This window comes from Helianthus annuus, chromosome 11, assembly GCF_002127325.2.
Source record: "Helianthus annuus cultivar XRQ/B chromosome 11, HanXRQr2.0-SUNRISE, whole genome shotgun sequence".
NCBI lineage: Eukaryota > Viridiplantae > Streptophyta > Magnoliopsida > Asterales > Asteraceae > Helianthus > Helianthus annuus.
In genome coordinates, this window is record NC_035443.2 from 61,906,403 (window position 1) to 61,933,280 (window position 26,878).

At 38.5% G+C, this 26,878-nt stretch overlaps 1 protein-coding gene, 1 long non-coding RNA gene and 1 pseudogene across 3 annotated transcripts; all 3 read right to left on the reverse strand.

Moving 5' to 3' along the window:
- Positions 1-534: 534 nt before the first annotated feature.
- LOC110900684 lies at positions 535-1,910 on the reverse strand (annotated as a pseudogene).
- A 1,771-nt stretch (positions 1,911-3,681) lies between these two features.
- LOC110900683 (serine/threonine-protein kinase TIO) lies at positions 3,682-5,655 on the reverse strand. Its single transcript, XM_022147556.1, has 7 exons — positions 5,539-5,655; positions 4,716-4,766; positions 4,550-4,606; positions 4,383-4,457; positions 4,032-4,124; positions 3,851-3,914; positions 3,682-3,770 (listed from the first exon to the last, which is right to left on the reverse strand). Exons 1-7 carry the CDS (start codon positions 5,653-5,655, stop codon positions 3,682-3,684), a joined length of 546 nt encoding a protein of 181 aa, XP_022003248.1.
- Positions 5,656-14,626: 8,971 nt separating this feature from the next.
- LOC118483761 lies at positions 14,627-26,248 on the reverse strand. 2 transcript variants are annotated; one of them, XR_004871409.1, is made up of 3 exons: positions 25,953-26,248; positions 17,083-17,214; positions 14,627-15,960 (listed from the first exon to the last, which is right to left on the reverse strand). It is a non-coding gene; the product is annotated as an uncharacterized LOC118483761 (long non-coding RNA). The 2 variants fall into 2 exon arrangements; XR_004871408.1 differs by having other exon boundaries at positions 14,628-15,960; positions 17,083-17,231; positions 25,953-26,245.
- Positions 26,249-26,878: the final 630 nt, after the last annotated feature.

Sequence of the window (26,878 nt, forward strand, 5' to 3'; positions counted from 1 at the left end):
CGTAAAACCTACGTAAACCTTGTACGTACTACTGTTCTCGGGTTAAGAAGAACACTTATGGTTACAAATAGTCTAGTGTATATGCAACTATGGGAAGCCCCCACCAATAGAACATACTATCGGCCCAGTAGAGCCACATGTCACGAAACAAACTTGCTATTACGAACTTACTTACTATGAACTCGCTCAACTAGTTGTTGACTCTCTGTTACATGCCTTGCAGGTCGTTAGGTATACATGGAGCTTGCACTGGGAGGCGCGGTCGTTGTGGACAAGGATCGTGAATGCTTTGATTAAACATTATGACATTACATACTTTAATCATGTTAGGCTTTTACTGATATGCTTCCGCTAAACGTTGAATTTATACTTATGATTTGAACACCTTTCATATGGATTGGTTTGGTTAAATTACATTTACTTTTACTATTTACATTGTTCTATATGATTGGTGGCTTGATCCTGGTCAGTCACGCCTCCAAGCGGTAATACTCCGCGGGTGGATTTTGGGGGTGTGACAGATGTTACACCTTTCTAAGTGGAATCAATACGACAAGACCGATAAAGCAGACCAAAAACGAGTAGCCCATCATCCAGCCCACACCAGGTTCTTTGTAAGTGCCAGGCAAACTCGATACGTGGAAGCAGAAAGCTAAATCCTAAGTTTTCACAAATTAAAGGTGGCGGCTCGATGTCTGAGATTTCTATTTGATCCATTGATTTTGATATATCATCAACCGAAAATGGAATACTTCATAATAAAAAGTTGAACAAAACATCATACAACTTAACTCCCATTAAGATAGATCTTGTAAAAAATTGAGCATAATTACTAACGGCTAATACATAGCAGAACGCAACTAACCTAGAATCTTCATCCAATAGGAAGGAATTGCTCATGACATTTTTTTTCTTCGGTCATCAACACCTTCATGCCGGATATAACCTGATTGTGATGACATTTAAGGCACATATAATAACCTTATTATTTCAAAGAAACCAATATAACCTTTTTTAAGAAAATGATCCATCAATAGACTGTGAAACTATATTGGGAAAAAAAATCTTACGTCCGCGGAGACACTTTGTGTACCATACTTATCATCCCAATACATTGTACTGATCCGATACAACTGGTGCAGACTAAGAACCTGTAGAACAACACCGCATTATGTGACGATAGAAGAAACTACATTGTCTTGTATACTAACAAAAGATGTCACTCACTGGACAGAGATCATGACTTATTTCATCCAATATTTTCTTGGGTTTTTGATGCATAACCTGAATGGGATTACAGATTCTTTTAAAAAGAACTTTTTATATATTTAAGTCTTTAATGAATGTGATGAATAAAGATACATTACCAGAAATCCAATAGCCTGTCTTATATGCTCCAGTTCATCCCAAGCTGAACCTGCATACTGCAGTTCTTCTATTTAGAAAAATTATAAAGAAAAAAAATGTAAGATCACTCGAAAATACCTCATCAGTTGCATTGTAACATCAATGTTCTATTTCAGCCAATCCAGCTTTCACATACTCACTATTACTAATCGAACAACATTCACACCTCAAAAGTAAGCTGCATCGTGAAGTATAGTTGATAAATAAATAAATAAGATGTTGTATGACTGTATGTGCATATTGGCATAGAGGAATACCTGTTAAATAGCTGAACGTTAACAAATGAGAATATTTGCGTGTAAAATTTACGCACTAAAAAAGGATCAACAAGTTGCTTTTCTTCTTTGAAAGATAATTAGGATTATAGGCTCAACAATTTGTCATATCTACATCATAAAGAATAAAATTATCAGCCAAAAGGATCAGCAAGTTGCTTTTCTTCTTTGAAAGATATCATGCAACAATTTGACTTCACTAAGAACTTGCCCTGACTTTTGATTCATGAACATTAAGTGAGCAACTAGAGTAACAACAGAAGCATCCAGAGCCGAATCCGCCTTTCCGACACAAACATCACGAATAGAAAGCGCCCCGTCATCGCCACCAGATGCCAACATACAGCTTGCAAGCCTAATTCAAACCAACAACACAAATAAGTACATTATTAACCCTCTTAACATGTTCATGAAAGTATTAAATAAAAGATAGATGATGCTACAAACCTGTTCCAAGAAATAACATTGACGTCCGTTTCATGCGCCTTAATAGAAGTTGCTGGTGATTTCCCGACACGAGCAAAATTCACCAACATTTCACACACACACACACACAAATAAACTACAGAAACACTAACATCTCACATCATAAACCGAGCAAAATTCATCAGAACCAAAATAAAACAATTCAAACCTTATAATACAAATTACGAAGTAATGTGTATGTAGAAATCAAACGATAGGAACAAATCTACAAATTCGAACTTCAAAATCACTACACGAGTAAGAGAATCACAAACATGAACTGATCTGTAAACTTGATGCAGAGAAATCAAACTATAAATCCTGATATTTAACCACAACGAAATCAGAAAGCGTAAGTTAAAATAAAACCTAAAAGGCTAAAACAATTCTAAAACAAACGAATTATTGTTAGTGCATTAATGTCTATCGCCTTCGTCAATCCGAGCCGTAGCGAGAAACCGAAGAAATCAAGCTTTTATTGTAATATTTAGATAGATGTAGCAAGGTGGCATTTTGGTAATTAATGAGAAATCTCATTAATTCCAAGGCCTATAAATAGGAGCTTTAGGTTTAAAGTTTAAGACTTTTTCTCATTTGTGATCTAGGAGCTTAGAGATTAGGGAGAGAAAGTCTAGAGAGAGAAAGTTCTCTCTACATGATTCTTGTATCGTACACGTCATATCTTTCAATAGATTCACGGTTCTAGTACGTTATTGTGTGTTCGGTCACACACGTTCACGGATTCCGCACGTCGAACGTTCGTTACGCAATCGAACGGTGTCAAAACCGGTCCTACAATTATCTACCAAAATTTGAAAACTCAACGCATCTAACCTGTTGATTTGATTGTCTTTAGTTATTGATCTGGTTTAACCAATACCCTTGAGTCGCCTTCATCAAGTTCATCTTCAACATCTTCCTGTAAGAACTGCTGGGTGATGGAACGAATCAAAGGGATGACTTCGATAAGAGAGACTTCGATGTTAGAGGAAGCGAAGTTTCAACAATTTAAACCCAAAAAAAAAACACAAAATAATGATTGGGATACCGATTAGAAGATTTAGGGTTTGTGGATGAAGAATCTTGTGAGAGAGAACCAGAAAGAAGAGGAGTACAGGAGAAGAATGAGAACATTTAGGGTTTTTTAGGAGAGAAGTAAAGGGGATGGTATTGTTGGGCGGGAAAAGGCAAAAAGTGATGCCCTAATCTACTGACACGTGGCCCAAACCTCTTTCATTTATTATATATAATAATAGAATAGATTGAGTTTTAACAACTGAATTTAGTTTAGGGGCTCATACATTGGTGATATGTTTCATAAGTGTAATGAATGTTTTAGCTAAAAAAGGAGGTTGGCCAACATATAATTCATACTTGAAAATATATCAAATTCATTCAAATTAAATAGTTTCAATTCAACACAATTATATTACATGGATAACTTACACGAAAAGAAAGTAGACACCAAAGTTCATTACATCTAAGGTTTCATTTTAGGAAAAAAAACTTATACAGTTTTCCAAGATGAAATAACTTACAGAATAACCCCAAGAGCCCACAGATCAACATTATGGTCGTAGGATTTCTCTCGTACAAGTTCTGGGGCCATGTACAATGGAGTGTCTAAAAAAGAAAGAATGAATAATTATGTAATCAGTATTTAAAAGTTTTTGATAAAATAATGGTAACGACGATAACTGTACCTTTATGAGTCCGTAAAACAACTGTATTATGTGACACAGCACGTGCAAAACCAAAATCACATAGCTGTTTCATAAGAAAAAGAGGAAAACATGAATATCTCGATACATATATAACTAATTATAATGACTCGTATAGTTTGTGATATCAAACAAAGTAGTTCATAGTTTCCAACCAACCAACCTTAACGACACCCCTTACACAAATCAGGATATTCTGTGGCTTCATGTCACGATGAATTATACGGTTGGAATGCAAATAGTGCAATGCACTCACCTGAATATTTTCAGAAAGCACAAAAAAATATCAGAAAATGTTGGTATCATACAGTTTTGTTAAAGAAATATCAGCAACATATGAACTGTAGAAGACTTAACGTAGCTAAAAAAATACGAAGCAGAATATTAAAAGTGTAAGTCCTATTATGAATGGACACAATTCGAGCTTTTAGAGCCAGTTGTGTGCACATAAGTTATGCTCGATTTATAAAACAGTGACACTTGGATGAAATTAATAGTTATGTTAGTAAAGTACCAATTGCTTTGCGATTTTCTGCACTTCATCTTCAGGAAGGCATTGGTCATCTTCAAGAATTTCAAACAATTCACCCTGTATCAAAATGCATTCAATCAATAGGAAGTAAAATCTTACAACACTGTAATATATGTATAAAGGGGATTCAAGAGAACAAAGCTAGTCACTTGAGCAAATTCAGTAACAACACAGAACACTTGTGGACTCTCAAACGAATCTAGCATCTGAATAATATTTTCATGTTTCAGTTTTCTCAAGATCTGCAAAAAAGTAAGCATCGGATGTGAAGGGGTGAGGTCCCAAAAACCTTGTAACAAGTACTTAGGACCATACCATAACCTTTTCTTTCAGCCCCTTTTGACCTTGCGCGGCTGCGCACTGGTCCTACAAAAAAGGCTTAAGAAACAGACAACAGACAACACTTGCGCGCCAAAAGGAAATAATAAATCCTTGCATTTTCTTCCATAAACAAAGGATGAAAGTCCTAAGTTAAACACTTCCGCCTAATGATGTCTAGACTTGGATATTATTTACCCAACTGGTGCCACACGATAAAGAGTTACACAGGATTATGGCAATAACCTTCTAGAAGGACCCAATCGTGCACCACTAAACGGTTACAACCGTCTGGACACGTGTCATCACCTCAGGCACCCCTGAAATCACGATGATGGCATGAAATTGGAGAGAAACCTCCACTTGATCACTTTCCACGTGGCAAACCCCCAGCCATAGATCTAAACCGCGATCCGTGTGCACTTACGTCAGATCGAGAAGCTTAACGGAAGGAAATATAACCGCTTACGGAGTTAGCATCTTCCGTCTGTATTTCACCAACGAGTTTTCCCACCCAAAACTCTCGGCTATAAATATGAGAACAATTCATGTATGAAATTCAAGTTACACACACTTCGTCAATACTTCTTCTTCTTCTTCATAAACACATACTTATTCTCACGCCGGAGTCGGGTCAAGGAGAGAACCCCTCTTCTCCCCTTGACGAGGCTAACGGTGTTTTGTTGTGCAGAGTTTACCGGAGAAGAAGATCAGTCTCAATCGGATCAAACGAGAGAGAACAACCCCTTTTTTGCAGATCTAAACCCCCTAGATAATTGGATTCCGGTCAATTATCTAGTGTTTCTTCATTGGCGCCCACCGATTTCTCTGTTCTTCTTAGTTTTATCTCGTTTCGATTCAGTTCCCTCATTTCTATGTTGTTCCTGGAGGCCCTCAGGAAGAGCGACCAGTAATCATTACTGGCATCTTCGGCCATTATCGAACGAACTATATGTTTATAGATCCAGGAAGCTCGATGGATATCATATATGAGCAGTGCTTCAAACAACTCGATCCGGAAGACAAAGCACGTCTGGAGCCGGTCGATTTCCCTCTCGCCGGATTTTGTAATGAAGCCATATTCCCGTTAGGGCAAATAGCATTCCCAGTGACTCTATCTGATGGCGAGCATTCGCGCACAGTGACAGTAAATTTCATGGTCATGCCGGCAACATCACGCCATGATGTATTGCTCGGAAGAAGGTCACAAAGAGAATTCAACATGATCACTTCTATTCCACATGCTGCATGCGGATTTCCAACAGAAACTGGAGTTGCAATTCTATACTCAAGTAAGGAGGTCATGTACGTGGACGATGAGCCACCAGCAAAACTGGCCAAACCCTCAGCATCAAATGAGCCGGAGAAATGGGTTCTGAACGGTGAATACCCAGAACAGACCATCCTATTAGGACACGCCATTTCCCCAGCAACACGAGTTCAATTAAAAGAATTGTTGTCCAATAATAAAGACATATTCGCCTGGTGCCCAGCAGACATGACTGGGGTTCCGCGTGATATAGCACAACATTGTCTGAACATCCGACCCTCAGCAGAACCTGTTGCACAGGGGAGGCGCAGCTTCAGTGATGAGAAAGCAAAAGCCATGGACGAGCAAGTGACAAAGCTACTTAATGCCGGAATCTTGTGTGAGGTTCAATACCATACATGGGTCGCCAACCCAGTAATGGTCCAAAAACACAGTGGCGGATGGAGAATGTGCGTCGACTTCAAAGACCTGAATAAAGCATGCCCAAAAGATTGCTACGCGCTTCCTGAGATAGACAAAAAAAGTTGCCTATCTAGCATCATTTCGATGGAAGTGCTTTCTTGACTGTTATAAAGGTTATCATCAGGTCCAAATGAAAAAAGAAGACGAAGACAAGACCGCATTCCGCACAGACAAGGGCATCTTCTGTTACACAAAAATGCCCTTTGGCTTGCGCAACGCAGGCGCAACGTACCAACGCCTAATGGACATGGTCTTCAGAGGCGATATCGGTAAGACAGTCGAGGTATACATGGATGACCTCGTCATCATGAGCCACGAGGAAGATACAATGCTCGCAAATATCCAACGCACGTTCGATTCTTTGCGCAGCGTAAACTTAAAGCTCAACCCAACGAAATGTTCCTTCGGAATGGAAGAAGGGAAATTTCTGGGTTTCATAGTAACAAGGGATGGTTTTAAAGTAAACCTGGAAAAAGTGCAGGCCATCCAGTTAATGCCATCACCTGCAACAATAAAAGAAATGCAAAGACTCGCCGGACGTCTAGCAGCCTTGAACAGATTCTTGACGGTTCAACGAGCTTTCCAAGACAGAAGTTCTCGTAGGCAGTCATGAAGGACGCCAAAAGGCTCATGTTTTCTTCAATCAACTTTAAGCAGCTTGCATCTAACTTTGGAATGTTCAACTTTGTTGCTTGAGATTTCTGAGCTCCATTAGAAGAGTACATTCCTTGGTTGGAATTTGTTGTTCCACTTGAACTGACATTGTTGTTTATAAAGGCGTGTTCACTTGCAGGAACTTCATTCTCTGAATATAGGGCAACACCGGTTACTCCATTACTACCCTTATCCGTCGGTTTTGAAGCTTTATATAACTGAGGATGTTGGATCTTCTCGAAATCTGATGCTTGATCTTCCATATTCCAAGCATAACCCTTTAGTTTTTGTACAGCTTCTTCCAATGAGAGCTCCTCGTAGAGAACACCTTCTCTAATCAGTGCAGTGTACATATTCCATTCTCTGGGAAGGCAATTTAGAAACTTCTCAACTTTCTCAAATTCAGTGTAAATACCCTCTTGACTACGATCAAGTTCGCTCAACAGATGATAAAATCGGTTCACCGTATCATTGAATGATTCATTTCTTAAAGCTTTAGACACAACGAATTGAGTCTTCAATCGTTCGAGACGTCGTTTCTTGTACATTGCATTTCCCTCATAGCGCTCGATCATGCTATCCCACAACTCCTTCGAGTTACTTCTCTTACGGAAAGTATGAAGTATAGATTGCGTTATAGCCATCGTAATCATTGACATAGCTTTCTCTTCACAATCATAAAACTTTCTTTGCTCGTCGGTGAGTGCCAGGTAAGTATCAATCGTTAACGTTCTTACTGGAGTAGCTCCACATCCTTTAACGATGCACAACTAGATCTTGATGTCTTTCGCTCTTACATACCTTTCGAAACGCTCCTTCCGCTCAGGAAAATCAAGCTCGTTTATCAACAAAGGAGGTTTGTCGTTACTCCCTATCTCAGCATTGTGCTTGAGGTTTTGCACCATTGCAGTCAGATTGTTGTTTGCCATTTCGAGATAGCTATGAAAGAAACAGTGAGTTTAAACAGAAATTAACAGTAGGTTTCCAAGCAAGAACTGACACTGGGAAGGTTTTCTAAGTCCAAACCCGGAGAGAAAACACGGAGTGCAATGTCAGAGAAATTATCAGAGTGTTGAACCCAGACCACCACCTGAAAAGGAACACAAACAAAAAACTTGGACACTACACTGTTAGGAATTAAGCTCGGACTCTTTCTAAAGAAAAACAAAACTCGGACAAAGAACTTTAGACTGCTAAACTCGGACAAGGTATTGAAGGTATAAAACTCAGACTATAGGTAAAACTTGGACTTAAACCATGGAACTTAAATCTTGGAAGTTAAACCTTGGACTCAATCCTTGGAAGTTAAACCTTGGACTCAATCCTTGGAGCTTAAACCTTGGACTCAATCCTTGGAGCTTAAACCTTGGACTCAATCCTTGGAGGTTAAACCTTGGACTCAATCCTTGGAGCTTAAACCTTGGACTCAATCCTTGGAGGTTATACCTTGGACTCAATACTTAACAAGTTCTAAACCTCGGACTAGCTAGAACTTGCTTAAACTCGGACCACCTAAACTAATGGGATTCCAAAACTCGGACCTATTAATGAAGTGTAAAACTCGGACAAGCTTCAGTAACCAGTCTCCAGACTATCTCCCCAGTGTGACTTCAATACCCCGGAAACACAAACACAAAACTTAAAATGCCGACAATCCTTCCAAAGATCAAACTAGGAATCTTTTCCAACCTTCAACACACTGTATGAAGAAAAACCAAAACCTCTGTAAAACCCAGATGAAGATCAACACTAAAAATCACTAAACTACTCAAAATCCATCACCAAATCACTAGAAATGAATGAGGAATCAAGAATAAATCACAAAAACTCAATAAACACTCACTAAACCCTATCAAATTTTGAACTTTTCTCACAAAAACCTTCAAACTAAGAAACACCTACAGTAGTATGAGCACACGGCTCTGATACCACTTGTAAGGCCTCCTAATCCAAGATCTCACTCAGCTAATGCAACCAACAGGTGTGCGGAATCCACCTGATGATCAACCACTGTAGATGAAAAACTAGAATGCAAAGATTTGTGAGAGAAATCAAGAATACACAGAGTATTCTTGATGAGGAAGATGAATGACGTCACACACAGTAGCCGCCAGACAAAACACACACACAATAATTAGGATTAGAAAGGTGCACAGAATTTCACAAAGAATCGACGTCTTGTCTATTCCACATAAAGGTATATATACAAGACAAACTCCGGACAACACATTGTTCGGAGACAAGGGCCCAAAGACCATACAAGATAAACCACGGACTCCAAGACATACTAGAAGCCCTGACAAAACAATCTACACAAAAACTCGGACTTTTGCCTAAGCACAAACCCCTGACAAGAGTCTAGACAAAAACTTGGACAAATTGTCCAAGGATAAACCTTGGAATAAGTTTCAAGAAAAAACTTGGACAAATTGTCCAAGGATAAACCTTGGACTAAGTTTCAAGACATGTACAATAAAGACCCTAACAACTCGAAGGCATGCACTTATCACCCAAAGTGCATTAACAATAATGTAACACCCCCAAAAATTTCACCTGCGGAAACCCCGCGAGACGTGTTACGCATCAGAGTTCGAGCCACCAATCACATTGAACCAATGATAATTATTTAAATAAGTCATGACATTATTTTACCAGAATAAGTTATCAAGATAATATTAATTCTCAAAAGTTGGGTAGCGGAAGCATGTAATAAGTTGTTTAGCAATTGTTTCATAGTAACGCTTAAAACCAATGTATCAAATGTAATTTAATCCAAGAGCCTCGATCCGTGACCACTCCAGCACTCCCAGATAGCAAGCTTCCCAATACCAAGATGCCTAACGTCCTGCGAGCATGTAACACGTGTATCAGACAAAGCTGGCGAGTTCACAGTTTTAGAAAACGTTTGTTACCCGTTGTATGTAAAACAGTTCAATAACCAATGCAAGTAATATTGTTAATATCTCGATTCCGAACAATGACGGCTCCTGAAATACACGACTGCCCTTCCCACGTACTCCTATCTAGTACTGGGCCAGACTGGGTCATTAGTTCACATCCGTCCTCTACAGGAGCGGTGTGAGGGTGCCAAACCTAAGTAGCGCTACTAACTAATACCCGATGAGGGACTTACAAAAGATGATAGGTGAGAATATTAACCAATATACTCGTTTTTACCCAAAGACTCGTCCCCCCCCCCATGGGATACCCACTGACTGTCCCCAACCACTGGGACGCATGCTCGAATGTAGTGAACTCACCTTGGTTTGCTCGGTAGAATTATTTACTCGTTTCACAACAGTGATTTACCAAGCCCTATGACAGTTACACATAACAATCAGTTGCATACAAGCACAACACGTATCATTTCACATTTAGTCATCAGCTAGTGTACACGAATACAAGTGTTAACATCCATCACTAAGCATGGCATACCAATTAACCAAGCACAAATTCCATTATTCAAAGTATGTTCATAACTCCTTAGTATCTTTCGGTCAACAGGTATCTTTCGGCAAAGTGTTATCTTTCGGTTCACCACAGTTATCTTTCGATACAATCCTTATCTTTCAGTTACACTTATCTTTCGACCACAAGTTATCTTTCGACAACAACAGTCATCTCTCGACAAACACAGTTAGTTTTCGACAAACACAGTTATCTTTCGGTTCCAAGAACCCTAAACATACGATTCAGCAATTATCATTCGATCAACAGTTACACCCTATCACAGCCCTAATCATCGCTTACAGTTACATGATCAAGCATCACAAAGACTCTTGCATCAAATCATCGATGTGTTTACCAAAACAGTAATACGTAATCATTCAATACTTCGTATAATCGTTCCATCAATCAACAATAACAGTCAATCAGCACATGATAATTACCACTTCAGCATGAATCCTACATTATCAATTTGATACCGTGAGCAACTGTCTAGTTTCGCATCACCGGTTTATCATGTACACATATAACCCTAATCACTACCTAGAGATCAACCTTATCTTTCCTAGAATTAACTCACATGTTCATGTTCCAATCAGATCATAACAAAGTATATCCATCATCGATCATGCATCACTAGTCATAAACATCAACAAAGAATTACTAGCATAACAGTTTATCTCACAAGATTAATAATTATTTACATATGCATCATATCACAATCAAGCAGTTTGAGCATTAAACAAACATGAATTGAACTTACTAACTGGATGTCTTGATCGATTAAGATGATATTGCAGATGGGGGGGGGGTCTGCAGCCGTACGTAGAAGATGAGAAGTAGGGTTTGCTATGTAGTATATTGTGTGATATAGGGATGTCACTTTCCAGTTATAATGCCGAACAAACAATTAGTGGGCCGGTGATCATGTTTAAGTGTAATAGTTGGGCCAGGATTCAGTTTACAACAAGTGGGCCGAAGGATTAAGCCTCAGGTCGAAAGACTAGAACTCGGTCGAAAGGTCTTATCTCGAAAGGTCATATATCCTAAGGTCGAAGGATATTCGAAAGACTGGCACTCCAGTCGAAAGATCTCCAGTCGAAGGATCTTGGGTCCTCGGAAATTCGGGTTGTCACATCATCCCCAACTTGAAGGAAATTTCGTCCCGAAATTTGACAAGTAAGTACGAGAGAGTGAAGTGGCAATTCAGGATTGCTGCGGATTTTCCTCAGGTGTTACATCATCCCTAACTTGAAGAGGAATTTCGTCCCGAAATTCACCAGTGATAACCATGGTTGGTTCAACCTCTTGAACCATTGAGGATATTAAAGTTTCAACAGATTCTTACATTCCTATGTAAACTCCAGTCCACGTATTGAAGTTTAACAAATCCACACAATTGTCCTACAACTTATGCTAGCGAACCTTGACTCCTTAGTCCGTGTTTTCGATAGGTTCCCTGATAAATACAACTGTTCTGATGACTTCAGATTCCGACAAGGGTATCATAAGGGTTTCATCAGACAACACGGTCTTACATCCATGGCGTACATACCATTACAACAGTTATCCCACTCCATCAATTAGTCCGGGTTTGTGAGCCATGCCACCGTTGCATTCTAGTAGTTCGAATGTTCCCACGCGTCGAAAGCTAAGATTACCATGTTTACTATAACGTACAGCACCCTCCTAGGTGATACTTTCGATTATGACATGTTCGTCCACAACAAACTCCCAGAGTTTCTTAAGCTTATCAGTCTTCCTAGCAGCTACGCGTTGCCATCAAACAATTTCCGATCTAATCAATCTTCAAGAGTTTTGAGCTCAAGTCCTGGACCTGTGATTAGGTTATCACCCACCCAAAGATGAGCGTCCTTCCAGTACTACTCACAGCATGTCCTCGTGTGCAAGGATGGTTCGTTTACTCTGATCGTTTGCCCCACGGTGATGCGAAACGTCCATGCCTAGACGTAAGCCGAGGGTATCGTGTATTGCCTGCCATAAATCAGGTATAGCTCCAATATCAGAAGTAACAGAAGTTGGCACCTCGTGCATGAGGCCGCCTCTCTCAGAAGAACATCCACAGCTTGTGAAGACTCGCTAGTTTTCTTGATTGTAAGAGAGTGTGCTGGTTTCGTGAGGCAATATACGATCACCAGGTGATATCGGTTCCGTTCTGAGTTTTAAGTAAACCGATGACAATTTTATGGTGTTCGTTCTCGTTTCCATATGGGTGTTTCTGGTTACTGTCAAACAAGTAGGTTTCCGGTGTTCCACCTTGACTTTCGCACATGTCCAACATCGTTCATATGTAGTGTTATGGGGCCTTCATGCCCGGTTATTCATACGAGACTTAAAATCCTAATGTCCCCTATCAAGTCCAGACTACCGGAACATCGGAGTCGGTGTGCTTCGCTCAGTATGAGTTCCATACGGTTGCTGTATAGTGGGATCCACATTTGTTCCATGAGATAGCGAATGTCGTCCGCCCTGCCAATAGTTGCTTCTCCATGCCTTGCATGAACCCATCTTGTGAATTCTCTTCCAACAGGTCTGCACTTCGAACAAGGTGAGTCTGGTCAGGTGTGTCAGAGTGGATAGCGAACTGCAAGGTCGTGCACGTTCAGGTCTCACGGTCGTAATCATCCAAAAGTTCCATCCAGTGTTCTCATCAACTGATAAAGCTTCTTTCGTGGTCAGGGTACACGGGAGGCCCTTGTGATCGGTCTAAGTAACGTGTTCGGTACCGCCTAAGTAATGCCTCCAAGTGAATCCCAAGGCCACGATTTCTACCACCGGTTGTGTGTCGTGCTGTTCTTCTTCGTAACTCCATTACGTAAGTCGTCACTTTCTTGTGTTGCGTCGGCGTGTAACTGGGACTCCGATTCAAACATGATGATATACCACTGTATTACCCACACCCTCGGGTGAAACGATGCTCAGCGTCTTGCAGAGTTAAGATTCGAAAGTTGGAAAGGCGTCCTCCTGTTCTGTCCTTCGTAATCACATCACTCGGCTGTACTAGAGAGGTCTAAGTTTTGGTGGTTTCCGGGATCCTTACGATTAATCTGCGGTAACATCAAGCGGAACCAGGTAATCGTTGTAGCCTCGGGGAATTCTTCAGTGTCGATCAGTTTCCAATCAAAACGGGTCTTAGCGAGATCCACGTGCATCTCTGCTTCATTGATTATATGGCCCACCCAAGACGCCTCTCGAACCCAGAAGTTACATTCATCGAGACTTCGTGCGGTATGGCTCCTCCCTCAGGGGCTCTCCTAATAAAATGCAAGAATGCCTGTGATGTTCTTTTTCTCTTGGGGAAAGATTCGGAACGTCATCGAATAACATGGTTGGTTCACATGATACGTAAAGCTGCGGGTGTGATGACCACCCCAACGGTCATGGGGTACAAAGTCGCATGGCTGAATTGCGTCGGATGTGTCGCTTTAATAATCTTTTCCCCCTGGACTTTCATCTGATAAAGCTCGTTCCTTGCAACTAGTCGATGGGTCGTCAATACACGGTCATAGAAAACGGTTCCTTGACTGTCACCTTGATGAGTTCCCGATAATCAGTACACGCACCAAAAGGCTCATCTTCCCGGACATATCTGGGGCTTTCCAACGCGAAGACTAGGTCTGACGACCTTCTTGCCGAACAGTTCTCATAGTGGCTTATACTGCTCTTGCACCCATCCTGGTGCAAGACGGTAAGAGTACGAGTATTCGGAGCTTCCTCTGATCGTGAGATCAACGAGTTTCTGACTAATAATGTAACACCCGGTCTTATTATTCAAGGTTTAACGTAAATTTTACGTAAAAAAAATCATGTAATTAAGATTACATAAACATTTGGAAATACGGGTTTATTAAAACTTTTATAAATCATAATTTATTCTACATAACGTGATCGAATTCGTTGTTTAAAAATTACAACGTAGCAAAGTGCGGAAGCGTGTATCATTATCGTGTTCGGTTCTTTGCTGAGCTTGATCGTCTTCCGGCGCCCAAGGTGTACCTACATTTCATAAACATGAAATGCTTTAGTCATACGGGGTTTAAATCATGTCCGAACGATGTCCGGGAAACAATTGATTTTTCAAATGTAAACAAAATATATAAAAAAATAATCTCCACCGTAATTTACGGTGGGACCGTAAATTACGGTGGCCCCTGGGTTTCTATTCTTCTACCGTACAACAGACAACTAGCACCGTAACCAATTCATCTCCACCGTAATTTACGGTGGGACCGTAAATTACGGTGGACTCTGCATCCAGCTTCTCTATTTTTGCCGTTATTCGACACGAAAACTTTCGTATCTTTCAAACCGCTTATCCGTTTGATCTACCGTTTCTTCCTACATGATTGTAATTTAATCTTCCATCATATGGAGTTAAAATCCAACATCCGAATTAATAAAATTTAAGACTTTTAAGTCTTCGGCTTATTATTCTTTTATCAAAATTTTGACCCGTTTATACGTTTATCAAACAAACATACTTGTTTAACCTTTATATCACGTACACTACTTCAAATTAAGGTTATTTACCATATTAGGTTATAATCACAGGTTTATTACACAATTTAAAACCCGTTTTCACTCGTATGCTTATTTTGACCCGTAATCCCTCTTTTAACCTATGATTTTATTTGAAAAGTCATTAAGCTTTCCAAATACAATGTTCCTTACCTAAAACATTTGGTTTACTTATCAAGTAACCAAATGTTCACCTTGACTACTTTTAACACTCTTTGAACCACATGTTCTAAATGAGGGTTACCCTTTTTCACATACCTGGCGCAGATCAATATATTGACCCGTTTTTAATACCTTGCTTTTATAACCGCTAATTCATAGCGTTGCTAATACCCATTTGACATTTACACCTGAAATAATATAACTCGACAAAAATCATTAGTCGTTATTGTCAAAGGGTGATATCTTCACCTTTTAACCCATTTGGTCTAAGTGACCGAATATGTTGACGAGATGATATTTATTACCATCTCATCTACATGACTCGCTCCGGTTTACATCGTGCGGTCATTTCACTTATTAATCATTTCTTAACACTTTTTAGCCTATCATAGTTTATGTTTTACTGTGTCTTTCAAAACCAATAGTTATGGTCAACGCATGACCAATTTACCGATTTAACTCCTTTTAACCATCCACATGGTTTCTTGTCATGATTGACTACTTTGTTCCGTACGTTTACACGCCGGAACATCATACCTCAATTAAGTATTTATCTCATTCATAACTAATACGATAAGAGAATATCCTAACATATAAGACTAGTGTAAGCTATACTTACCTTGCATCCATGCCACGCCTTTCTTTCCGTACGCGCTCCGTTTGACCCGCTTCATCCACAAGCTTCCACCTAGCTTGTTAGGCGTCAAACTATCATCATTCACAAGGTGGTTAGATTAGTCATTAACAAATACGACTATTCCACCTTACGTATTTTCTATGTCGAAATCATTATTCGACTTCGTCATTAGTAAATTTTAACTTTCTACTAGTTAACTACCTCCAATCATATGATACGTGTAATTAACTAAAATCTACATTATGATTAGATTCCGTATTATCACGTATCACCCCTAATTAAATAAATTAGGAAATTACGTGTTTCACCCATAGTTTCAACACATGAACTTTGTGGGCATAATTTATAACATCAAAAAATCAAGTTTCATATCACTGAAAATAGGCTGTTTTTGGTGACCTGTTTAACATGTTTACAAGTCTTCAAAAATTATGATTTTTTTGTGTGGCGTACCCCTCGGAGGGTACGAACTTGTGTTAAAATTTAAAGATCTAACTCTTTACCAAGAATTCGTAAAAATTCATTTACTAAGCTGCAATCAGATTCGTCACTTCTGACTGCAGCTTACGGAAAAATTCATTAAAAATTCCTCGTTTATCCGATTGACGAAATTCCAATTGGCAATTCTTCTAATCACTTAATACTTTCTACAGTAAGAATTTGAGATCATAACTCAATTCCTAAATTGAGTTATGACATTCGTAATGGGCTGCAGATTCTGCCAGAAAACGCAGCTTGAACCTTTGATACGGAAAAATTCATAAAACGCTCAATTTTTGTCGAAAAAATGCGATTCCAGTGGGGTTTTAAAGATATTTCCTGGAATTACATTTTAGGCTCAAGAAACACATGTTTTTACCACGTTTTATCCAGGTTACAGCCAATACAAGTTGGCTGTAAATTCTGATCAAGAACCGTTTGAATTCAGCTTTCATATTAAGCATGTTCTTGATATCATAACACTAATTTTTAGGAATCAAAACCCTAAAAACATCTCATACATGAATTTAGAATCAACAAAAATCTAAATTTACTTGATCTAGGCATGATTTCAATAAATTCTTGTCTAGGGTTTACTCCTAAACACTATTTCACTTCAATATCATCCGTACCACAATCATGCAACATAAATTTCGAATTTCTTATGCACATCAAGAATTCTCAACTTCATAAATATCAAAAATTCGACATACCTTCCGATCCCCTTAGCTTGGTGATCACGATTTTAGTTAAAGCCCTAATTTCTTTGCTCGATTTCTCCTTGATTTTGCTGGATTTCATGTGCTTTAGGGTTTTGAAAGAACCCCCTGTTCTTCTGATCGTTCCTGCGCACACACACACACTTACCAAGTGTGTGTTGTGTTTTATTTTTAGTTTTAGTAAATAAGTTTCCTCCATTTGGCACTATTAGCCCCTCATGTTTTGTTTTTATAAAAGGTTTAACTATTTCTAGTTTCCTTTATTGTTCTAACTACACATAATTAACTAGGTTAATATTCCTAGTCACTTAGTGGGTTCGGGATGTCATAACCCGTTTTATTTTTAAGTCCCGTTAACTCGAGCGTTCTATATACTTTGTTTTCTCAAAGTATTTATCCTCTTTTTTATTAACATCAAGTTTATTTATTTAAATCCTAATATTTACCGGGTTAATTTTGACTACTAACAGTATTTTACCCGTCTTTACCATTAACGTGGTTTGATTACCAAACCCGTTTTGGGGTGTTACAAGTCTACCCCCCTTAAAGAGGTTTTGTAGGATCGGTTTGGCGACCGTTCGATTGCGTAACGTTCGTTTCACGTGCGGAATCCGTGAACGAACGTGACCGAACACACGATAGCGTACATTTAACGTGATTCCATTGATAACTTGACAAGATCGATACACGAATCACGGATTTACAGCTTTCTCTCTCTACTTTCTCTCTCTAGAAAGTCTTCTCTCTAAATCTCTACCTCAAAGTCTTCCAAGCATCTTCCAAAGTCTAACTAAAATCATGACATATCTCCTATTTATATGGTCAAGGCAACTTAGTGAAAGTTCACACTAATTACAAGTTTGCCACCTTGCCATTTCTAACTAAATATTACAATATGCACTTGATTCCTTCCGGCTTTTCACTACGACTCGGATTGACGAAGGCGATAGACAAAATATGCATCAACAATCTCCCCCTTGGATATTGCCGTAGTCAATCTCGTAGTGAAACTCGTAATGACTTGTCTTTCTCTCTCTCTAAGACTCGAACAAAGATGTAGTCGACAGACAACTGCACTAACAAACTCCCCCTTGAATGTTGACGGAATCTTCAGTGAGAGTCTTCAACAAGACATTCTCGGATATAGTTCGGTCTTCTTCAAGAATTCTGCCTGGATCTATCTTTCTTTGGCTATAACTTTCATCAGACTTCCCCTATCACTCTGCTAGGATAGTTGTCTGGGATTTTGTTACCACCATCGAAATTATCTCCTGGCTTCTCTCTGTTCAGCTCATCATCTGCATCATCTCAAACACTCTATCACAAACAAATAAAGTTGTGATTCAACTTAATGAATCAACAAATCATTTGAGAATTTTTACAAATTAAACACTGATTATAAATTTGAAACATTTCAATTACTGATTCAACCTAATGAATCATTTTAAACATTTCAAACGATTTAACCAACCTGTCTGTTCATCAAGTTTAGCCTTTGAGATTTTGAAAATCAGCTCTTCACCATCAGTTGTCGAAAATCTTTTTGGATTTTTGAAAATATGAAACATAAATGCAAAAACAAAAATTTAAATGCAAAACAAACATATTTTTGTGAGTTTGTGCAAGAGGATCATATCAGTTTTTGAGACATAACACAAGCACCGTTAAGCTTTTAATCGTTTTAAGTTCTAAACGATTCACGTAGATTGACGATATAATTGTCCTCTTAAATTTTCATACAATTTTCAATCTATTCAGGATACTATTTAAGTGTTTTATGAACTTAGTTCAATTCATGTGTCCCACCTCTTGAATATACTCCCGTATCCAGAATCCCAATATTCAGTCTTACAGGTATGAACACTACAATGATGTCTGTACATAAATTAGGGGAAAGATGCGAGAACTGAGGGATCTCAGGTCAGAACTTCCGTTCAGCAGAGAGATATCAGCTTCGACTTAGCAGTGTGTCCCCTTTAGAGGATCTTTTCAGCTACAACAGATGATTATCAATTTTATTGTCTAATCAACTGAGGGCTTTATGCTATATTTCAAGCATTTTGTGGAAAGTATTAGCCAAGGACTAGGTCAGAACTACCGTTCAGCAGAAGTCCCGGAATAATACCCCAGACATCATAGAGTATAAACACCTAGTATATCAGAATACGAGACCTTTCAAACGAGATTTCATTCAGGGGTTACCTATATATCCAAGTAGTGTTCCCCACAAATTTCACAAGTTTGAAATTTTAGGTTTATATCCCGAATAAATCTACTAAATGTACAAAAACCTATCGTCACATCATCAGTGAGACCGTTTATCACATTTGGCATTACATTTCTTTAGCATGCTGTGATAGTCCACTGATTTACTATCATTTCCTCTTTTTCACAACAAAACTCATTTTTGACTTTTTTCAATGTTTTTGACATTTTCAAATTTTCTATTTTTTTTTAAATTTTTCTCCCCCTAAAATCAAAATATGTTTCAATTTTGATTTTCTGGGAAAATTTGAAACAAACTGTACAAACTTGACAACCTGATGAGAATCACTTCAATTCTCTATCCACCTGGCATAAACAATCAGAACTCCCCCTCACAACAAACTATTTTCCCATTGTGATTTCAAAACACTTAAGTTTGTTTTAATCAAAATGGCTTTTCCAGAAAACTTAGTTTGTTTACCAAACAGTTTAGGTACGGGGTTACTTCATTATCTTGTTTTCTACACAAAAGTAGGAAAATCCAAGTACAAGTTAATGTCCTTGATTTACCATATGCAATCCAGAATCCTCTGTACTACTTGTAAAACATTCACAAACACAACCAAACCTCTTTACCGTTTGCATGATTGACGTTACCGAATAAAATTCAAGAAAGATGCCGATTCATGATCCACGATACCATCTTGGGATCTCCGGCAATTCCTGCAAAATCTTCAAACACAGATTTAAAAAGATGCCGATTCATGCTCCACTCTTACAAACCTGGGAGCTCCGGCAAGTCAGGTTTTTCTATTTGAAAAGTTTCACCCAAGCCTGACCAGCCTTGGGTGATTTTGAATTCTTATTCAACAATGGTGGAAAATTTTTCTCATCCATTGTTAAACTAGAATTCTCGATCTTTACCTCAACACATGGCTCCTCTGGTTTTACCATACCAGAATCATTGCCTGAATGTGGCTTGTCTGACTTTAATGAGTCAGATTCATTGCCGACATGTGGCTCCTTTGTTTTCGAAGAAACAAATTCATCGCCAGGAAGTGAAAACTTCACTTTCTTCTTTTTCTCCTCTTTTGTCCTCAGATTTGCATCTGATGAATTCGACTTGCTTGACTTTGAAGTTGAGGAAGTTGATTCATCAGCACTCTTCTTCGATCTGTCAGGTGAACCCGAGGACAAAATCTTTTCGAGATATTCTCTCGCTTTCTTTCTCTTCTTTCTCAGTCGGTCTTTCTGCCCCTGAGACAGCTTCACTTTTGTTTCTTGAACTTTAGGTTCTTTGACATTTTGTTCTTTGACATTTTGGCCCGAAGCTTTCAATTCTCTGGGCTTGACAACGACTGGTATTTTCTTTGCCATTTTCTGAGAATTGGCCCTCAATCTTTCATGCGATCTCCTTGGACAATCTCTGGCAATGTGACCTCTGATATTGCAATTATAGCACCTCCTGGTCTCATAACTCCAGTATTGGCAGTTAACAGCAATATGCCCCTGATATCCGCAGCTGTAGCACACCCTGTTATCATACCAGTTACCATTTTCACACCAAACGCTCAGATCATAGCATTGTCTGGCTTGGTGATATTCTTTCCTCAAATGTGCTGGTTTTGACGCTTTAGCAATGTAGTTCGTCCTGCACACAACAAATTTTGAATTTTCATTTTCTATTTTTTGTAATTTTTTCTTTTGATTGGATGATCGCACTGATGAGTTTTTCCCTTCATTTTTAAAGTTTTGATTCTGTTTTACAATCTTCTTCACAGGGTTTTGCTTAGAGCATTCACCTTTTTCAGTTGATTGCAGAACAGTTTTCTGAAATTTTTCTTTCAACTTTAAAAACAATTTTTGTTTTTCTTTCTTAACATTTTCATCATCAGACTCTGTCACAGACTCATCTGCTGAATAAAATTTCTCATTTTCCTCATCAGTTTTATCATCACAATCTTTGACTTTGACTTTGTCAAAGTTCGTAGCCTTTTTACTCATCGGAACAGAATTGATCGGTTTTGGACAAGGAATATTCAACTTGTCAGATTTAGTCGCAAAACTGATCAATTTCTTCTCAAGTTTATCTATCTTGGTCCTGGAATTCTTAGCTTCTTCCTCAAGCTGAGATATTCTCTCAAGATGAGACTTGATGGAATTGTCATTCTCAACCCTCAAACTTTCAAGAACAGACTTTTCATTTATCAAAATTTTGATCTGTTCCTGAAATTTTGATTCATTTGCTTTTAGATTCTTGTTTTCAAGCTTTATCCAGAAATCCTCATCTTCTGACGATTTCTTTTTGCTTTCAAGCTCTTTTTCTAACTCTTTGATTCTCTTTTGAGCGCTTTCACCTTCTTTTTCAAGTTCGACAATTTTCTGAAGATGGGAATTTATCATCTTTTGTTTTTCAATGTTGTTTTTACTAAACACATTTATCCCATCTTCAAGAATTTTCACTTGCCCCTCAAATTCTTGATATTTCAAAGTCAGACTGTTAAAATCAATCAACAGTTTATCATTTTCTGCTTTCAACTTCTCACAATCTTTTTCCAGAGAAAGAATCTGGTTTTCAGCAACGTGCTTCTCGTCTTTCAACTCTTTGACTTCAAATGCCAAACTTTCTATGTCTCTCACAAGTTTGTCATTGTCAGTCTTAAAGTTATCGCATGTTAAGCACATTGTTTCATTCTTCACCGATTCTTTAGCATTTGAAGCTTCTTCTTCCTTTGCTATCAATGTACCTGCACAAAACAATTTAACGAAATCAAAAGGGTTTCCATTATTATCAATATAACAACCTCGTTTGAAATCATATTTCAGCACATGTTTTGCCCTGACACATTTAGCAACTTTTTTGTGTATTTCCTCAATCACATCAGAATCCAGATCTAGCATGTTAACCTCCAAAACCTTGATCATTTCGTCCTTTTTCTTTCTGGTTTCAAGTTCATGAGCTTTAAGTTTGCTGATGAATTTGTTTAGATGTAATTTTGAAAACTTTGAATCTTTTCTCAAATTTTCCAAACATTCACTCCACTCGACAGGTAATGCATCTGCAAACTTTTCTATCTTTTCACTATTTGATAGAAATATCTCATGTTCTTTTAGATATTCAAGTAAGACTCCATATCGTTTTTCAAGATCTTCCAACGTTTCATCTTTCAGACATACGAAATATTTGAACCTTTTTGCCCATCCATCTTTGCTCACTTTTCTATAACCCTCATCTTGATATCCGTTGTGCCAATCATTAAATCTTTCGAAATAATAGTTCTCCTGTTCATTAAACACCATTGTGATGTTTCTTTTTCGGATATTCGATGTTAAAAAAAATAACCTCCTTTAATCTTGATTGGGTCACTTGGGCGATACCTTGGCTAAAAATGGCACTTGTGATCAATGATAAATGTCGGTGATGGGTGGTGGGCTTAACCAATGAGATTTGGTCTTCAAATTAATATGGGCGGTGCAACAGTGGCTAGAATGAGCACATGGGCCGGTGTGAGCTTATTGGCTGAAGTTGGCGGCAAGTATTTGACAATTTGGGCGGTTCTAATGGGCTTGGATTGGGTGGTTGGGCGGTGGGTTAAATTGATATAATGCAGCCGACAACCTTTTTTACAACATTTATTTGACTAACAACAATCAAAAGATGATTGGGTAATTTAACGGTTGTGCAGTGAACTCAATGAGCTGCCATTTGATTTGGTCGGTCAACACAAATAATCAAACAATTTGTTGGTGACCTGTTCTCCGATAATGGGGCGGTGATATGATGAGTATTTTTTAAATGGCCGACAACCTGTAATGTTCAGACACAGTTCACGTGAAGAAGACGTCCTAAGAGCGAACCACACTCTGTCACATAAGCGATTCAGAGAATTTCTAAAAGCGATTCAGACTGACACTTGGAGCGGTTCAGAGAATTCCCTAAAAACGGTTCAGAATGTTGGTTATGAGCGGACCAGAAAGTTGTGACACTTTGAGCGATTCAGAACTTGACGTTAGAGCGATTCAGAATGTTTATGACACAAAAGCGATTCAGAAGGTGACATACAAGCGGTTCACACCAATCAATTTACGAGCGATCCAGACTACACTTTCGAGCGATCCAGACTACAATTTCGAGCGGTTCAGACATTTCTCATGAGCGATCCACGACAAATGTTCGTAAAAGCGAACCAGACCTGAAATGTGACGCAAATTCGAACAGAAAAATCGCAATAACTCCTAAACGGCTCGGAATTTCGAGCTGAAACTTGGTAGGGTTGTAGATCGGGTCTAAACGCACAACATATCCAAAAATCAGACGAAACGGACCGTATTTACCTGTTCAATTTAACGTTTTTCAGAAAAGAACGAGTAGAATATGAAAAATCGACGAAATTGGATCTGAATCTGCTTTGAATCGGCTGAAATCAGTACGAAAACAACGTGTTTGATCAAGCAATCGAGCTCCTAGCTCTGATACCACTTGTAGGATCGGTTTGGCGACCGTTCGATTGCGTAACGTTCGTTTCACGTGCGGAATCCGTGAACGAACGTGACCGAACACACGATAGCGTACATTTAACGTGATTCCATTGATAACTTGACAAGATCGATACACGAATCACGGATTTACAGCTTTCTCTCTCTACTTTCTCTCTCTAGAAAGTCTTCTCTCTAAATCTCTACCTCAAAGTCTTCCAAGCATCTTCCAAAGTCTAACTAAAATCATGACATATCTCCTATTTATATGGTCAAGGCAACTTAGTGAAAGTTCACACTAATTACAAGTTTGCCACCTTGCCATTTCTAACTAAATATTACAATATGCACTTGATTCCTTCCGGCTTTTCACTACGACTCGGATTGACGAAGGCGATAGACAAAATATGCATCAACAGGTTTCGTCCCCGAAACCTTTCTTACGTAGTTCTTTTAGGTTTGACTCTACTGACTTAGTTTCGACAACTACTTGAGCATTGCTCGTAATTAACAACCTTACCAGAAAAGTAAGGCAGTGTGCTTTTGGTTTTAAGGCATATGACATATGTGCCTTTCACGTGTAATGCCTCATAGGCCGTTACTTTCAGTGTGTATTTCTTATTTTAGTCACCTATATGACCGAGTTGTCATCTAATCACTCGGTTGTATTTATTTTCAACACGTTTGCTTCAATCTAATCTTATTTCAACAGGCGCTTGTATAAGTCGTAACACTATTCCGACTTTAGAAAGGTTTTACCGGCTAGCCAGATTAGTCGCCGTCACCTTATTCCCGTCTTTCGGGTACATCTATTGCCGATCCGGCCTTTCACATGTTTTTCTGATTTTTCATATCTCGTAACTTACGTTTCGACTTGATTGTATTCTATATCATTTTCTATATTTCTTTTCTTGTCTGTGGGCGTGTCATGTCACTTTTAAGTCTAATTCGACTTTTCTTTGTCATGCTTCTTCTTTTTGAATGTATCATCTCGCACCCATCGGTGTTAAGACCCACATTCTTTGATTTATTCCTTTCCGAATTCGTCTCATAGTATTCATACGTGTTAAAATGTTGTTTCTTACCAAAAATTGAATTTTTAGTTTAACGTTTTCTTTTTTTAGCTCATGTCAATTCCAAGGAATTTACGTCCAAGGATTTATCCCCTTCCGTTGTCATTTCGGTAATGACTTCACACACTTTTATGACATAGCACAATTTAAATAATTGTGAACTCTTTTGTCATTTTTTTTTTGCCCGTTTAAATGTTTTAGTGAAATTTTTCACTTTTGTCAGCCAGACCCTTTACAATCTCTTCGCTTTTAACCCATTTAATTAACTTAGCGAAACATATCGCTTTTATACTAACTTTGTCTCTCGTTATTATTTTACGCGGGGAGTTAACCAGTTTCCTTGTTTCATTCTATTGACCCGTTAAGAAACATATTTGCATTTTCCGGGTTCGAGTGTAAGTATCACTCCCTCCCAATGTTTGTCTAAATCGTTTTACATGCTTGATGTTTTCTGGGTTCGAGTGTGAGTACACTCCCTCCCAATACTTGATGTTTTCTGGGTTCGAGTGTGAGTACACTCCCTCCCAATACTTGATGTTTTCTGGGTTCGAGTGTGAGTACACTCCCTCCCAATACTTGATGTTTTCTGGGTTCGAGTGTAAGTACACTCCCTCCCAATACTTGATGTTTTCTGGGTTCGAGTGTAAGTACACTCCCTCCCAATACTTGTCTGAATCATTTTACATGCTTGTTTGTCCCTTCCCTCGGGCTCATTATCCTAATGTAATACGCTTCCGTCACTCGGTTGTGTGTTTACATTATTATCAAATATCTTACTCATTTGATTCATTTGGGTACTTTTAAACTAGTCCCATATACCCCGCCCTTACTACATCGGATGTAAATGTGTCCGCTATTAGAAACTCGTGGTATCATATGCCACTACTTACTTGGCCAGAGTAAGCGATTAACACATGACATACACGACCTTCCTATAGTTTTCACATCACGCCCTATGTAAGTACTCTATTTAGTTTTCTTGAAAATGATATCCTGGATATGTATTTCTATTCAGGTTTTTCCAAGTTTCTAATTTACCTATGCAACAATCATTCTCTACTTTGTTTATTGCATTCTACTATTTGTGTGATTATATTTAAAAGCGTGCACCTGATATTGCTTGCCTTAAAGGGCTTTCTTGCCGTTACTTATTTGCAATCGTTACGCGATTTAGGTCCTTGATGATTATGCTCTCCTTGCCATATCTCGGACCGTTCCATCATTATATCCACAATTCGTTTGACTCTCGTCGTCTTCAAACGCGAGTGTCCTTCAATTAAAACATTCACAAAAGTTAGTAACGTCAACTTTAATAATCGCCCGCATTATAATACAAGGCTTTTTCTACTATACGCGTCAACGCACGTATTTTCGTCAACTATATCAATCATTTTAATCGGGGTAACGTGTATCACACGATAACCCTATGTGTTGTTTACAAAACTTTAGCATACATGTACTTACCGGATTTGCGATCAAGCCTCGAACCGAACACTATTCTTTGTCAAGAGCATAAGGTTTAAGTCCAAGCATGGTTCCTCCCCACCATACTCGAATCTCTTAAACCAAGGCTCTGATACCAACTTGTAACACCTGGTCTTATTATTCAAGGTTTAACGTAAATTTTACGTAAAAAAAATCATGTAATTAAGATTACATAAACATTTGGAAATACGGGTTTGTTAAAACTTTTATAAATCATAAGTTATTCTACATAACGTGATCGAATTCGTTGTTTAAAAATTACAACGTAGCAAAGTGCGGAAGCGTGTATCATTATCGTGTTCGGTTCTTTGCTGAGCTTGATCGTCTTCCGGCGCCCAAGGTGTACCTACATTTCATAAACATGAAATGCTTTAGTCATACGAGGTTTAAATCATGTCCGAACGATGTCCGGGAAACAATTGATTTTTCAAATGTAAACAAAATATATAAAAAAATAATCTCCACCGTAATTTACGGTGGGACCGTAAATTACGGTGGCCCCTGGGTTTCTATTCTTCTACCGTACAACAGACAACTAGCACCGTAACCAA

Excerpts from the sequence above, each read along its gene's own strand:
- LOC110900683 (XM_022147556.1), bottom strand. The coding sequence starts at position 5,655 with ATGGCCGAAGATGCCAGTAATGATTACTGGTCGCTCTTCCTGAGGGCC. Across the intron at positions 4,125-4,382 it reads AGAAAATCGCAAAGCAATTG|GTGAGTGCATTGCACTATTT; the intron begins GTACTTTACTAA and ends GAAAATATTCAG. Across the intron at positions 3,915-4,031 it reads GTGTAAGGGGTGTCGTTAAG|CTATGTGATTTTGGTTTTGC; the intron begins GTTGGTTGGTTG and ends CTTATGAAACAG.